The 13684-nt window shown below is 35.0% G+C and overlaps 1 protein-coding gene across 2 annotated transcripts in view; it reads left to right on the top strand.

The window, feature by feature from the left end:
• LOC150104237 (uncharacterized) overlaps nucleotides 1–13684 on the top strand; it is a 358570-nt gene that overhangs the window by 220423 nt on the left and 124463 nt on the right. For both annotated transcript variants that reach the window (XM_090396863.1, XM_090396862.1), the window contains one exon: nucleotides 7968–8065. In XM_090396863.1, the coding sequence (XP_090252989.1) occupies nucleotides 7968–8065 (98 nt within the window). The remainder of the gene's footprint in view (nucleotides 1–7967; nucleotides 8066–13684) is intronic.

Here is a 13684-nt window from a genome sequence, read left to right as displayed (position 1 = left end):
TGTAATTCAGTTCTCTCCTTTATTAGTTTCCTTTCTTATTACTTTCAATGATTTATTCTTTTCTATAATTTCTTTTACTTTATTGATAATATGGCTTCTAATATCATTTCTTATTTCTCTTCTCACTAGTTTTCTAAATTCATTAAATTCTATTTCTTCCCTAGTTCCTTTGTATCTTTTCCTTCAAAAAATTCTTCTCTTTTCTTGATTAAGGCTGTAGTATTTTTGACTTAATCTATTAGTTCCTACTTTACTTTTTTGACATGTTTTTATCATTTCCACATTAGATTTGTCTATTGATGATATAATGTGTTTCCATTCTTTGTGTAGAGTTTAGGCTTTCTTTTTCATTTGAAATAAGTTTTTCTGTCAAAATCTTTTCGATTTTTTTGTACTGTGTTCTAATAATTTTGTTATGTATTTTAACAACAGTTCTTTTTGTTTCTCTCCTATTTTTTTCTATTGTTTAATTTGATTTTAGCTCTTCTTTATTATTGCCATATCTTCTATTAATTCTTTTCTGTTATTCAAAATAAAGTCTAGTTCATTTTTTGTAATACCATCAGGCACCTGCCATGAAAGGCATGAAAATGCCATGTCATGCCTTTCTCTTTGTATAGAATGCATTCATTATAAATAGACTCTGACTTTCTTCAAATCTTACTAGTCTTTCTCCTCTTTCATTTCTATGTCCAGTACCAAACTCCTCCTATACTTGTTTCATTATTGTCCTTCATTCCAGTTTTACAGTAAAAATCTCCCATTACTATAGTCCATTTATTCTGATTTAAACTTAAACTATCTTAAAAGATACTCTGTAATCTTCTTCTTTTTCTTCTTCTGCATCTTCTCCCACTTAAGTGGGGGTCACTGTTTATAATGAGTCTCCTCCACACCTTCCTGTCTTGGGCTTTCACCACATCCAAGTTCTTCATCCTCAAGTCCGATTCTACCAGCTCCCTCCATCTCTTCCTTGGCCACCCACGCTTCCGCCTTCCTTGCACATCCATCTGCATGACCCTTCTTCCCACATATTCGTCCTCCCTCCTCATCACATGACCAAACCATCTCAACCTTGCCTCCTGTATTTTCGCTCCTAAGTTCATAACTTTCACTGTTCCCCTGACATAGTCATTTCTCAGACGATCCTTTCTGGTCACACCGCACATCCACCTAAGCATTCTCATCTCTGCTACTTCCATCCTGCTGATGTTATTTTTCCTCAGGGCCACAGTTTCTATAGCATATGTCATAGCTGGCTTCACTACTGTCCTATAGATTTTGCCTTTCAGATTGATCAGCACCCTCTTATCGCATAACACTCCAGCCATCTCTCTCCAGTTCCACCAACCCGCTTGTATCCTGCATCCCACTTCCTTCTCAGCTCCTCCATCCTCTTCCACTGTTGAACCGAAGTATCTAAAGTCTCTCACCTTCCTGATGACATTTCCTTCCAGCTCCAGATCTGTCTCCTGTCTGCCACCCACTGTGCAACACATATACTCTGTCTTACTTCTGCTCAGTCTCATACCTCTCTCTTCCAGTACTTTTCTCCATCTTTCCAGTTTAGTTCCCGTTTCTTCTCTTGAATCTGCACAGAGCAAGATGCCATCTGCATACAACATTGTCCAAGGCGCATCTTCTCTCACCTTCTCTGTTACCACCTCCATCACAATATTAAACAGAAACGGACTTAATGCTGACCCTTGATGCAAGCCAACTATTACTTGAAAACTTTCTGTATGTCCCAGACAGGTCCGAACACTTGTCTTCACATTTCTGTACATTTCCCTCAACAACCTGACATATTTCTCTGGCACCTTCTTCTCCCTCAGACATCTCCAGACGTCTTGCCTTGGCACTCTATCGTATGCTTTCTCCAGATCAATAAATGCCAGATGCAGCTCCCTTTGTTTCTCTCGATACTTTTCCATCATCTGCCGTAACCCAAAGATAGCATCTGTTGTTGATCTACCAGGCATGAAGCCAAATTGTTCCTTTGCAATCTCCACCTCCTTCCTCAATCTACCATCAAGAACCCTTTCTAGGATTTTCATTGTGTGGGACATCAACTTTATTCCTCTGTAATTTTTACAGTCTTGTGCATCCCCTTTACCCTTGTAGATGGGGAAAAGAGTACTCTCCTTCCATTCCTCGGGTATATTTTCCTGTTGGTAAACTTTCATGAACAGGTCCCACAGCAGGTCAATTCCCTCTTCCCCCAGTGCCTTCCATGTCTCCACTGGAATTCTGTCGGGGCCCACCGATTTTCCATTCCTCATCCTCTTCATGGCCTCCGTCACTTCCACTCTACTGATGTTCTGCACCATCCCCTCAGAAGGCTGTCCATCTCCTCTGTGAGCCCTTGCATTTTCCTCATTCAAAAGTCCCTCAAAGTATATTTTCCATCTGTTTCTTATGTCCACATCCCTCCATAATACTCTTCCTTCAGCGTCTTTGATCTGCCTCACATGTAAGATGTCCTTTGCTGCTTTATTTCTACATTTTGCTAGTTGGTAAATTTTTCTCTATCCTTCCTTTGTTTCTAATTGATCACACAGATCTTGATATGCCATGGCCTTTGCCTGTGCCACAACTCTCTTGGCTTCTTGCTTTCTCTCTCTGTACACCTCTCTGTCCTCTTCCACTCTTGACTCATCCCACTTCTGCTTTACCTTCCTCTTAGCTGTCACTGCCACTTGTACATTATTATTCCACTACTAACCCTCCTTCTGCTCTCTAATTTTTCCAGATGTCTCACCAAGCACCTCGATTGCACAGCTCAGGATTACTTTTGAATTATGTTTCCACCAATCTTGTACACTTTCCAGTCCATCCAAAATCCTCTCTAACACCCTCTCCCTAAAACGATTCCTCACACTCTCCTCTTTTAAGCGAAACCACTTAATTGTCTTCATCCCATGGCATCCAGAGGTTCTTATCTTCAATCTTATTTTAAAGTCTGCGCACAGCAGTCGGTGTTGCTGTGCTATTTGATCTGTTAGAATTTCTTTACAATTTGTCACAACCTTAAGATGTTTTCTTCTAGTCAAAATGTAGTCAATTTGTGAACTGATGTTACCACTCCTAGATGTTATCAAATGTTCTTCCCTCTTTTAGAAAAACGAGTTCACAATTGCCAGATCAAACGCTACTGCAAAGTCCACAACTCTCTCTCCTTCCTGGTTCATCATTCCCACTCCGTAGCCACCATGCACCCTTTCACAGTCTTTATTCTGTCTTCCTATGTGTCCGTAAAAGATACTCTGTAATCTGGATGGAAAATATCCATTCATAATCATGCTGTCTTTTATAGATTGTAATTCTTGTCTGAGTGTGTCCTCAGAAGAACAGATGATGTGCAAGAGTCTTGATGATGCCGATTTTTTTTGTGAAGGATGGTGCATGGAGTCCTGAAGAATGTGTAATCCTGTGACTTTGAGCTTCTTAGAAACTTGAAAAGCTGCTATCCACTTCAAGTTTAATTATTTCAAAATATAATTTCTTGTATTCACTGTATCAGTGAATACAAGAAATGAAAGACTCCATTATTTTCCTTTTCTAGCATAAATTTAATTCTAGGGAATAGGTTGCTATTTTATCTGAGAAACTAATTCTCCATTGTGTGTGGCCAAATAGTGAACGCAAAATAACAAAACTAGGTGGAGTGACAAGAGATGATAATAGTGAAGTGATGTGTCTCTAAATGTTCTGTGAAGTAATTTCATACAAGTAGTGACAAGGAAGAACTCATGGCACATCCTTTCACCTGCTTATATAGATTCCCTTGTCAGGAAAAGTATCTGAACTGTATAGGAAAATGAAATAATTTAAGAATGTCAGTTAGAAAGTCCTTAGCAGTTGAAAGATTACATCTAATGAAATGTTGGTGAAGAGGGAAATAGTGTCAAAGATCACCATAGTATTAGAGCAGTGAAGGTGGAAGTCTCACTTTAGTGATGAAATCTATCAATGATGTATTCTGTATGTAGTAGGGTGAAGATTTTTCTGTTAGATTAGATAAAATTTTTATAAGTTTTATCAAATCTAAAAATCTTATAAGTAGGACTGCCATTACAGTTGACCCTGACCACAAACGAATGCTCGTTTTATGGATTTTAGGCAGACCATATAGTCTAGGCATTCTGGCATGAAAATTCTTTAACTTTTTGATAGTGTCATCATTCAAGAAATTTATACTGTCTTATAGCTGATTTAATTTGGTGGGATCACTAGTAAGAGGTTCGTACATATATCTTGGAGAATTTGATCTTATGATTCGATAAATCTATATCAGTTATAACAGTGCAATTTCCCTTGTAATCCTTTATTTTGCCCTAATTAAGTGTGCACCCAAAGATAAAATGGTTTCTTTGATCCTGGCAAAATTTGGAATAAGATTAGAGTCACATTGTTAGAGAAAGTTACTCTGTCCTGTAATCTTGCAAGCTTCAAATGCAATTTAGTCAACTTGTGAACTTGTTTTTAATGCTACCATAATTGTTAGATATAATTAAATGACTATACATATAAAATGACTTACTGGAGTAAAGAATTTAACGTAAACCACTAATATTTTGTGAGTACAGTAGTACTGAATGAGAGTTTTTGCTCTCTTAAGATTTCTGCCTTGTCTCTGAAGACAACCAACCAGTTCAAAACAGTTGTCAGTCCATGAAACCTTATGAAAATGGTCTAATAAAAGGAGAATATATAGACACTTGGACAGCGCCTATGTCTTTTAAGTAGTCTGCATTAAGACAACTCATGAATGCCGAGGAATGTATTTCCGCAAACTCTGGTCAACTTAGGAAACTTTCGTCGATTCTACATCATCATCAAATTCTTCACATGTACCCTCAAGGGATGTATAGTATATTATGACAGTACTACATGAAAAATTTACATCATTACTAACTTCCTATTAACAATTTTCCTCCAAATCAATCTGTTATCTGTCAAGACTTCAACATTATCAGATCATATATTTCTGTCTTCTAAGGCACTCTTTACTATATCAGTCCACCCATATCTTGGTCTTTCTCTGGGTTGTTTTCCTGTCATCCAGGCAGAGAACACCTGTTTTGCTAATCTTTCTTCTCCCATTCTGTTTAAGTGACCATACCACCTGAGATTAGCTCTTCTAACATATCATCCTGGATGATAACAATGTCAAGTTCTTTCCTAATATCCTCGTTTTTAATATGATATTGCCATTGATGCCATCTGTTCATGCCCCTAAATCTTTCTCAGGACTTTTATATCTGTGCTCTCTAGTCTTTGGCCAAGTGTTTTATTTCTAACCCAGCTCTCAGATCCATAAGTTAAAATGGTTCTTGAGATCAGTCATCATCATGTTCCTAACATGTAATCTCAAGTGGTGTACAGGATATGATAGTACTATGAAAAAACTTACATCACCACTAATTTTGTAGCCACAATTTTCCTCCAAATCAATCTTACTTGTCAAGACTCCAACATTTTCAGTCATCTGGAATTCATCCCTCTGCTTGTTTCATTTAGCAATTTTTCAAAGTAATTATCCCATACATGTAGTATATCTTTTTCTCTGATTTTTTGTGTCACATTTATCATCTCTATTTCCTTTTACAGCTCTTTCTCCATTCTCTTTCCTCCATTTCTGAGCTTTTTCAACAACCTCCAGAATATCTTGCCACATTATTGATATTTATTTTCTATGTTCTTACCAAAGTCTTCCCATGACTTTTGTTTAGCTAGTTTTACACAGTGTTTATCTTTCTTACATTTATCTTTGTATTCTCTAAGAGCACAAGCTGACTTATTTGCCAGGAACTTTTGATATGTTTTTTTCTTTTCCATTACTGCCTGTTTAACTTCCTGTGTCCACCATAGAGTTCTGATTTTTTCTATCCTTGCACACAATCTCACCACATGCCTCTCTGGCTGAATCAATCAATGTTTTCTTCAGGATTTTCCACTGAATCTCCAATGTTTGTCTCCTGTTCTCAAAATTTTTTCTTGAATAATGTTTGTGTATTTTAGTCTACAATTCACATCTGAGATCTACTAAGCTTTTATTTGCTTTAAAACTTTCTTCCGTGTTCTTCTTTTCAGTATGAAATTCAATTTTATCCTGCTCAAGACTAAATAGGGATCGCTTCCAATTTCAAATCCTCTGTGCACTCTGGACTCTTTTCTCTTTTCTCCCTGCACCAGGGAGAAAACATCACTATCAACAATAACATAGTCAATGAGACTTTTCTTATTCCTTGCCTCTTCTCTCCATGTGAATTTGTGCACAATTTTATGTTGGAACATGGTTTTAGCAATAACCAGTCCATGTCCTGAGCAGATATCCATCAAGTATTTGCCATTATTATCAGCTTTGCTCTTTTCTCCAAATTTTCCCAAAATATTTTTGTATGTCTGACAGTTATTTCCTTCTCTGCTATTTAGATCCTCAACATAGACCAACTCTTCCTTTTTCATTGTTTCATTTGCTTTTTCTAAAGCCTCAAAAAATCCATCCAGTTCTTAGAACCTTTTGTGGGACCATAGGCACAAATAAGTCTCATTGTCCAGTTCATAGAAAATGTTATATTCAGACAATAACATTCAAAGAGAAGGAGTAGCTATAGCATTCAACAATAAATACAAGGCTAATCTTGAATGGCAGCCCATACCTAAATGAATCACCTTTTAAACATTATTAGTTCAGTGAATCAGCACCTCTCTTCAGTTGTTTTCTGAGATACCAAAAGTATACAGTGACTGTTTGTTATTGGTTAGCTATTGATACTTTGCAAACAAATCTTTTCCACTCCTTATTTTTATTTTTTTAATTATGCCATCATAAATGCACATGTGCACACATGGAATTGATAGGATCACATGTTATTCACTCCACCTAGCAACTTGTAAGACACAATAATATGACAAATGTTAATTATTAATAATTCGTTTTACAAGTATTTTTTATTCACATCTATTATTTCTCTCTCCATTATATTTTCCATCCTCACATGGCCTATTAATGATAGTTCATGTATTTACACCTTTTAGTAATTCAGATATACTAACCGAATATAGTATTATTCTTAATTTTTTTTTCTAATATATTCTAATGCAAACACATTAGCTCCCCTTCCCCCAACATGCAGATTTAGTTACAATCAAAGAACCATCCCAATATGTGACACATCTTTCGAAACGCAAGCATGAAATTGCATCAGGGTATAGTGTTTTCTCTCACCTTGCTGGATCTGCTTTTTGATTGGTGACAGCAAGAGAGTGTCAATCATCCAATCATAAACGTTAAATAATCTGGTGACGTTATTTTCTCGTATGGGAACCCCCTGAACAGAGTTCAGGGTCTAATTTTGCTATATGGAAATTGCTGATTAGATCCTGCAATATGTCAGCAGCAATATGGCTTTTAAAAAATGGGAACAGGACTCATCCATGTTCTGTTACGTGATTTTTTTTCTTTTCTTTTCCTTCTGATAAATATCCGTCTGATAAATATTACCCAAATGATTTCACCAGAGATATTAGGTAGTGTATATTTGTATTCCATTTTAAAGTGTTAACTATAATAAAATCTTGGTTATTAGTTACTTAATATATTGCAAAATTATCAGTATGAAAGAAAATGTTTTATAGCTATAAATAATGATTGTTACAGGAAATGTCTAGATACCCTTAAATTTAAAGAAATATTATGGATAATCTGTATAAAGAAAATAAAATAATAAATAGTCACATTTATTAAATGCTCATTTTCTTTTTCTAAACATTATATCAGATGTTTTGTTTTTACTGTAAATTGACTATTTACAGTCAATTTGCAAATTGGCTATTTCCTCCTGCAAAATGACTGGAGATTGTATGCACTCTTCAGACATACCAGTTATCTCAGGACTATCACCTGCTTCAGCAGTGAATATAAACCAACTCCTATCAGTATGTATATTGTTCTTTTGTAGGTTCCAATTGTTGACTGCAAAATAACACAAGTTGAACTGCACAGAGTTAAAGAGAAGGTTCCATCATTTGAAGAGGCAACAACTAGAGTTGAGCAACGGTAAGTTACAAATTTTATCTCTTAATCATAAAAAAGTTTCCCTGTTTGCATGTACATAAATAACATTGAAATTTGGTTTTCAGTTCATTTGGCCATTTGTGTATATGCATTAAGATTGATATTTTAGTTCTACCTTCAGTTAAGTAGAACATCTGGAATGCTTCATTTCAAAGAATAAGCTTCTTATTTTAACTGGATTTGGACCACAGTTTTTTTTAAATCACTGAGATGTACTTCTTATCTTTGGTCTCATGAAAAAGAAAAATGCTCTGTTGATGCATCTTTATTAATCAAAAAAGTTAATCTTTACTATTTGTTTTCTGAATTGGCATTATCTGCCAATTCAGAGAGAGAGAGAGAGTGCTGTAGAAAAATATATTTCAGTATAATTTGCATAAAGACTTACATTTTTTTTTCTGAATAAATTGTCTTATCATCAATTTCATGATATATACCCTTAAGGAGTGTTAAGGGTATTATGATAGTGCCACAAGATTAAATTTACATTATTATTAATCTCCTATCAACAGTTTTCCTCCAAATTAGTCTATTACTTGTCAGCACTTCTGACTGAATCAATCTACCTAGACCATGGTCTTCCTCTTAGTCTTTTTTTTTCTGTCATCTTCACATTAAACACCTGCTTTGCTAACCTTTCCTCTTCCATTCTATTTAAGTGACTTTACCCCTTAAATTAGCCTTGCTCACATATTCTTGAATGCAAATAATGTCAACTTCCTTCCTAATGTCTTCATTTTTAAGGTTACATGGTGATCAGCATTCATATTTATAAATTTAGGGACACAAAAACACACGTGTTGAACAGATTATTTTATTAATTACTAATAAAATAAAACTTGACGTTTCGACCTCTGTATCGAGGTCATCATCGGAAGGATACAAGTGTATAAGGAACCAAGCTACATGCTCTAGCCCTGTATACCGGTAAATGAAATCTATGTAGTTAATTAATCCTTTTCCCTAGCCTGACCTCTAGTGATAAAAAAATAAAAATAAATAAAATAAAATATAAAATATAAAAAATATATTAAAAAAAATACAACTACAATAAACTGCTAAAGTCCTTGTGTATTAATATTCTTCTGGATATTTACAGTTCTGATTGTTATAATATGATTTCCTTCAGTTGCTGTTGAATGTTACAAACATTTCTTGTAGTGGGATTTCTATGGCTAGTTTAGGTATACAGGTTGTAGATGGGTCCTCCACATTCTTGGAATGGTTAGACCATAATTTTTGTTGGGATTAGGGTTATGTTTGAGCATTTCACATGACTTTTTAAATTTTCTCTCAAACCAGGTTTTGGTGCAGTGTAGGGACTTGGTATTTTTCAAATCAATTCTGTGGTATGTTTAGAGTGCTTGGTCAGAAATGCCGGTTTTTCCAAAATGGAGGTATTTAATGTGTTGTTTGTGTTTGTCTTGTCTGATTGGGATAGTTCACCCTGTTTCCCCCATGTATGGTATGTTACATGTGCATTGTATTTTGTATACCCTAGGGTGGGCTAGGTGTGGAAGAGGATCTTTAGAAGAACTGAGTAGGGTGTCTTAACTTATTCGGAGGTTCAAAGGTGGTTTTAATGTTGTATTTGTGTAGTGTTCTGTCTATTTTTTCAGAAATGCCTCTAACATAAGGAATGGCAATAGCATTCCTGAAATCTTTTTTATTCTTACTGGTATCTTTGTGGAGGATCTTGTGAATAGTCTTTTTACTGTATCCATTTTTTATAAATGTTTGGTTGATGACCTTGTATTCCTGGTTTAGAGCTTGTTCATTAGCTTTTGCAACTTCGAGCAACGTGCTCTAGAGACAGCATGTCTAAAGCCCAAAATTTGGCTCAGATACGTCGATGATATTTTCGCCGTTTGGCCCCATGGCTGCGAAGCTCTAAATATTCCTTAGCCACCTAAACAAACAACACAAACATATGCAATTCACCATTGAAATGGAGAAAAACAACTCTCTTCCGTTCCTAGCCACACTTGTCACACATCTTCCCTCTGGCTGTCTCTCCTCAGTTTACCGCAGACCTACACACACAGGCCAATACATACATAAAAAATTCTTACCACCACCCAACACAAAAATTAGGTGTCATAAGCACCCTTAAACACAGAGCTCTAACTATTTGTTCTAATGAACAAGCTCTAAACCAGGAATACAAGATCATCAACCAAACATTTATAAAAAATGGATTCAGTAAAAAGCCTATTCACAAGATCCTCCACAAAGATACCAGTAAGAACAAAAAAGATTTCAGGAATGCTATTGCCATTCCTTATGTTAGAGGCATTTCTGAAAAAATAGACAGAACACTACGCAAATACAACATTAAAACCACCTTTAAACCCCTGAATAAGTTAAGACACCTACTCAGTTCTTCTAAAGATCCTCTTCCACACCTAGCCCACTCTGGGGTATACAAAATACAATGCATATGTAACATACCATACATAGGGGAAACAGGGCGAACTATCCCAATCAGACAAGACAAACACAAACAACACATTAAATACCTCCATTTTGGAAAAACTGGCATTTCTGACCAAGCACTCTAAACATACCACAGAAATGATTTGAAAAATACCAAGTCCCTATACTGCACCAAAACCTGGTTTGAGAGAAAATTTAAAAAGTCATGTGAAATGCTCAAACATAACCCTAATCTCAACAAAAATTATGGCCTAACCATTCCAAGAATGCGGAGGAGACCCATCTACAACCTAAACTAGCTGTAGAAATCCCACTACAAGAAGACAACCTGGTGAAGTGTTTGTAACATTCAACAGCAACTGAAGGAAATCATATTATAACAATCAGAACTGTAAATATCCAGAAGAATATTAATACACGAGAACTTTAGCAGTTTATTGTAGTTGTATTTTTTTTAATATATATTTTATATTTTATTTTATTTATTTATTTTTATTTTTATTTTTTTATCACTAGAGGTCAGGCTAGGGAAAAGAATTAATTAACTACATAGATTTCATTTACCGGTATACAGGGCTAGAGCATGTAGCTTGGTTCGTTATACACTTTCCGATGATGACCTCGATACAGAGGTCGAAATGTCAAGTTTTATTTTATTAGTAATTAATAAAATAATCTGTTCAACACGTGTCCCTAAATTTATAAATATGAATTCATTTTTAATGTGATTCTGCCATTGATGCCATCTGTTCAGGACTCTAATTTTTGTAAGAGCTCTCATATCTGTGGTCTGTAATCTCTGATCAAGTCCTTCATATCTAACCTAACTCTCACATTTATAACTTAAAAACTGGTGTGAACACTGTCTTATATAGTGTTTTGACTTAATTTCTCTCTTATTCCATTTAAATGGATTCAACTGGTACCCCACTATACTAGCTTAGCTTATTCTTTTGTCTGTTTCCAGTTTTAACCTGCAATCTTCACTAATGACTGTGCCTAAATAGCTGAAATATTTTATTTGTTCTGTAGGATCTCCATTCAGTATGCAGCTGAAGTTTTCTATGCTAAAGACTATAGTTTTGGTCTTTTTATTGCTGATTTTCATGCCAAATTTAATACAGCTGTTATCCGATTTAGTTAGAGAATCCTGGAGACTTGTACTGGATGTGTTTAGGAGTACTTCATCTGCATAAAACACAGATCTAAGTTTGATATCTCCAATTTTAATATCAGGTTTACCACTTTCTTTCATATTATGATCTATATAGATAATGAATAAGAGTGGAGATAATGTGCATCCATGCCTTACACCTGATTTTACATCAAATGATCTTCCTGTAATTACTTCAGTTCTAACTGTTGACTTACAACTTAAATATAGACTATGTATTGCCCTGTATAATGTTCCATTTACAAATATAACTGTAATTTTGAAAAGCTTTCTCCTGTGCATCTTGTTGTATGCCTTATCCAGATATACAAGTAAATGAAAGATGCCAAGAAATTATAATCTTGGTTTAATCCTTTATCCAAGTGTATGCAAACAATGATTGTTGTGATGATACTTCATGTGCAAACAATGTTTGCTTACACTTGGATAAAAGATTAAACCAAGAATATAATTTCTTGGCAGCTTTCATTTATAATATATAACCAAGTGAAAAAAACTTTCTCTTGGTTTAAGTCTTGTGACTTTAAATTGTCTTGTTTAAATATATCCATTTTAGTAAAATTATAGAGACTACAACCGTGTTAGGGATAATTACTCTAATTTCACGACATTTCAACCTTCATATTAAGGTCATCATCTGGAGTATACAAAAACAAGCTATATTACATTTCAAACAGTAAGCCAAAGTGACAATGATTAGATCAACCGTTATTCTACTGGCCTGACCTTTAGAAAAAAAAAAAAAAAACTACATCAAAGCTATATTCTATTTATAACATCATCAGAGATGAAATTCATATAGATAGTTTTAATACAGCAAAAGTGGTGGCCTAATCTATAATTTAACAACAGTGTTATATTAGAGTTAGGATCCTAGATTGCTTACAGTCTTAATTATAATTAGCTCTTACACTTAAAGGTTAAGTGGGTAGAATATGTACCATCCATATTCTTGGGATTTTTAGACCACCATTATTGTTAAGATTATGGTGGTTGATAAGAATTTCACAGGTCTCCTTAAATTTATGCTCATACCACATTTTGGTGTGATGTAAACAGTAGGTGTCTTTCCAGTCAATTCTATGTAAAGTATTCCGGGCATGATTAGAAAGGCCAGATTTACCATAGTTATTAAATTTAATATGGCATTTATGTCCTTTTTTCTGATAGGAATCCTGTTTCACCTATATAGGGCAAATTACAGGTGCAATGAATACAGTATACTCCAGTGGGCCAGTGGATCCTTGGATGAGTTGAATAAGTTCTTTAATTTTGCAGGAAGTTTAAAGGTGTCATTAAGGTTTATTTCTGTAGTATTCTGTTTATTTTTATCTGATATACCTTTAATGTATGGAATTTTGTTGATAGTATTTTGGCTGTAGCCATTTTTCAGGAAGGTATTACTGATAACTTTTAATTCATATTTATGTGCTTGTTCACTGCAGCAAATCATCAAAGCCTTGTTTTTAGTATGTTAATGACATCTAGTTTTTGTGTTGGGTGGTGGTAAGAGCTTGTGTGTGTGTGTGTGTGTTGGCCAGTATGTGTAGACTTATGGTAAATAGTGAAGGAAAGACTGCCAGAAGGAAGACATATGACAAGTGTACCTAGAAAGTGAAGTAAATTCTGACTTTCAATTTCAGTTGTGAATTTCATGGTGTTAAAGTAAAGGAACCTAGAGCACATTGCTGAAAAGCTTCCATATAAAAGTTAGCAATTGGGGAGGAGATAACAGCGATCACATGGCTGTGCCTTCTTTTTGTAGGTAAAAAGTATTTTGTCGACCAGAATAGCCAGAATGTAGTACATGGACAAAGAGCTCTATGATATTGGACAGGAATTTGTCCTGTAAAAGAAGAATTGTGTCATTGATTGGGACATTCGTGAAAAGGGAAGAGACGTCAAAATTGACTAACAAATTGCGCATGTAAATAGTGAAGGAAAGACTGCCAGAAAGAAGATGTGTGACAAGTGTACCTAGAAAGTGAAGT

The sequence above is a fragment of the Typopeltis vanoorti genome, chromosome 8 (assembly GCF_054136105.1).
Source record: "Typopeltis vanoorti isolate ZY-2024b chromosome 8, IOZ_Tvanoo_1.0, whole genome shotgun sequence".
Taxonomy (NCBI): domain Eukaryota; kingdom Metazoa; phylum Arthropoda; class Arachnida; order Uropygi; family Thelyphonidae; genus Typopeltis; species Typopeltis vanoorti.
This window is presented reverse-complemented; position numbering and strand designations above follow the sequence as displayed.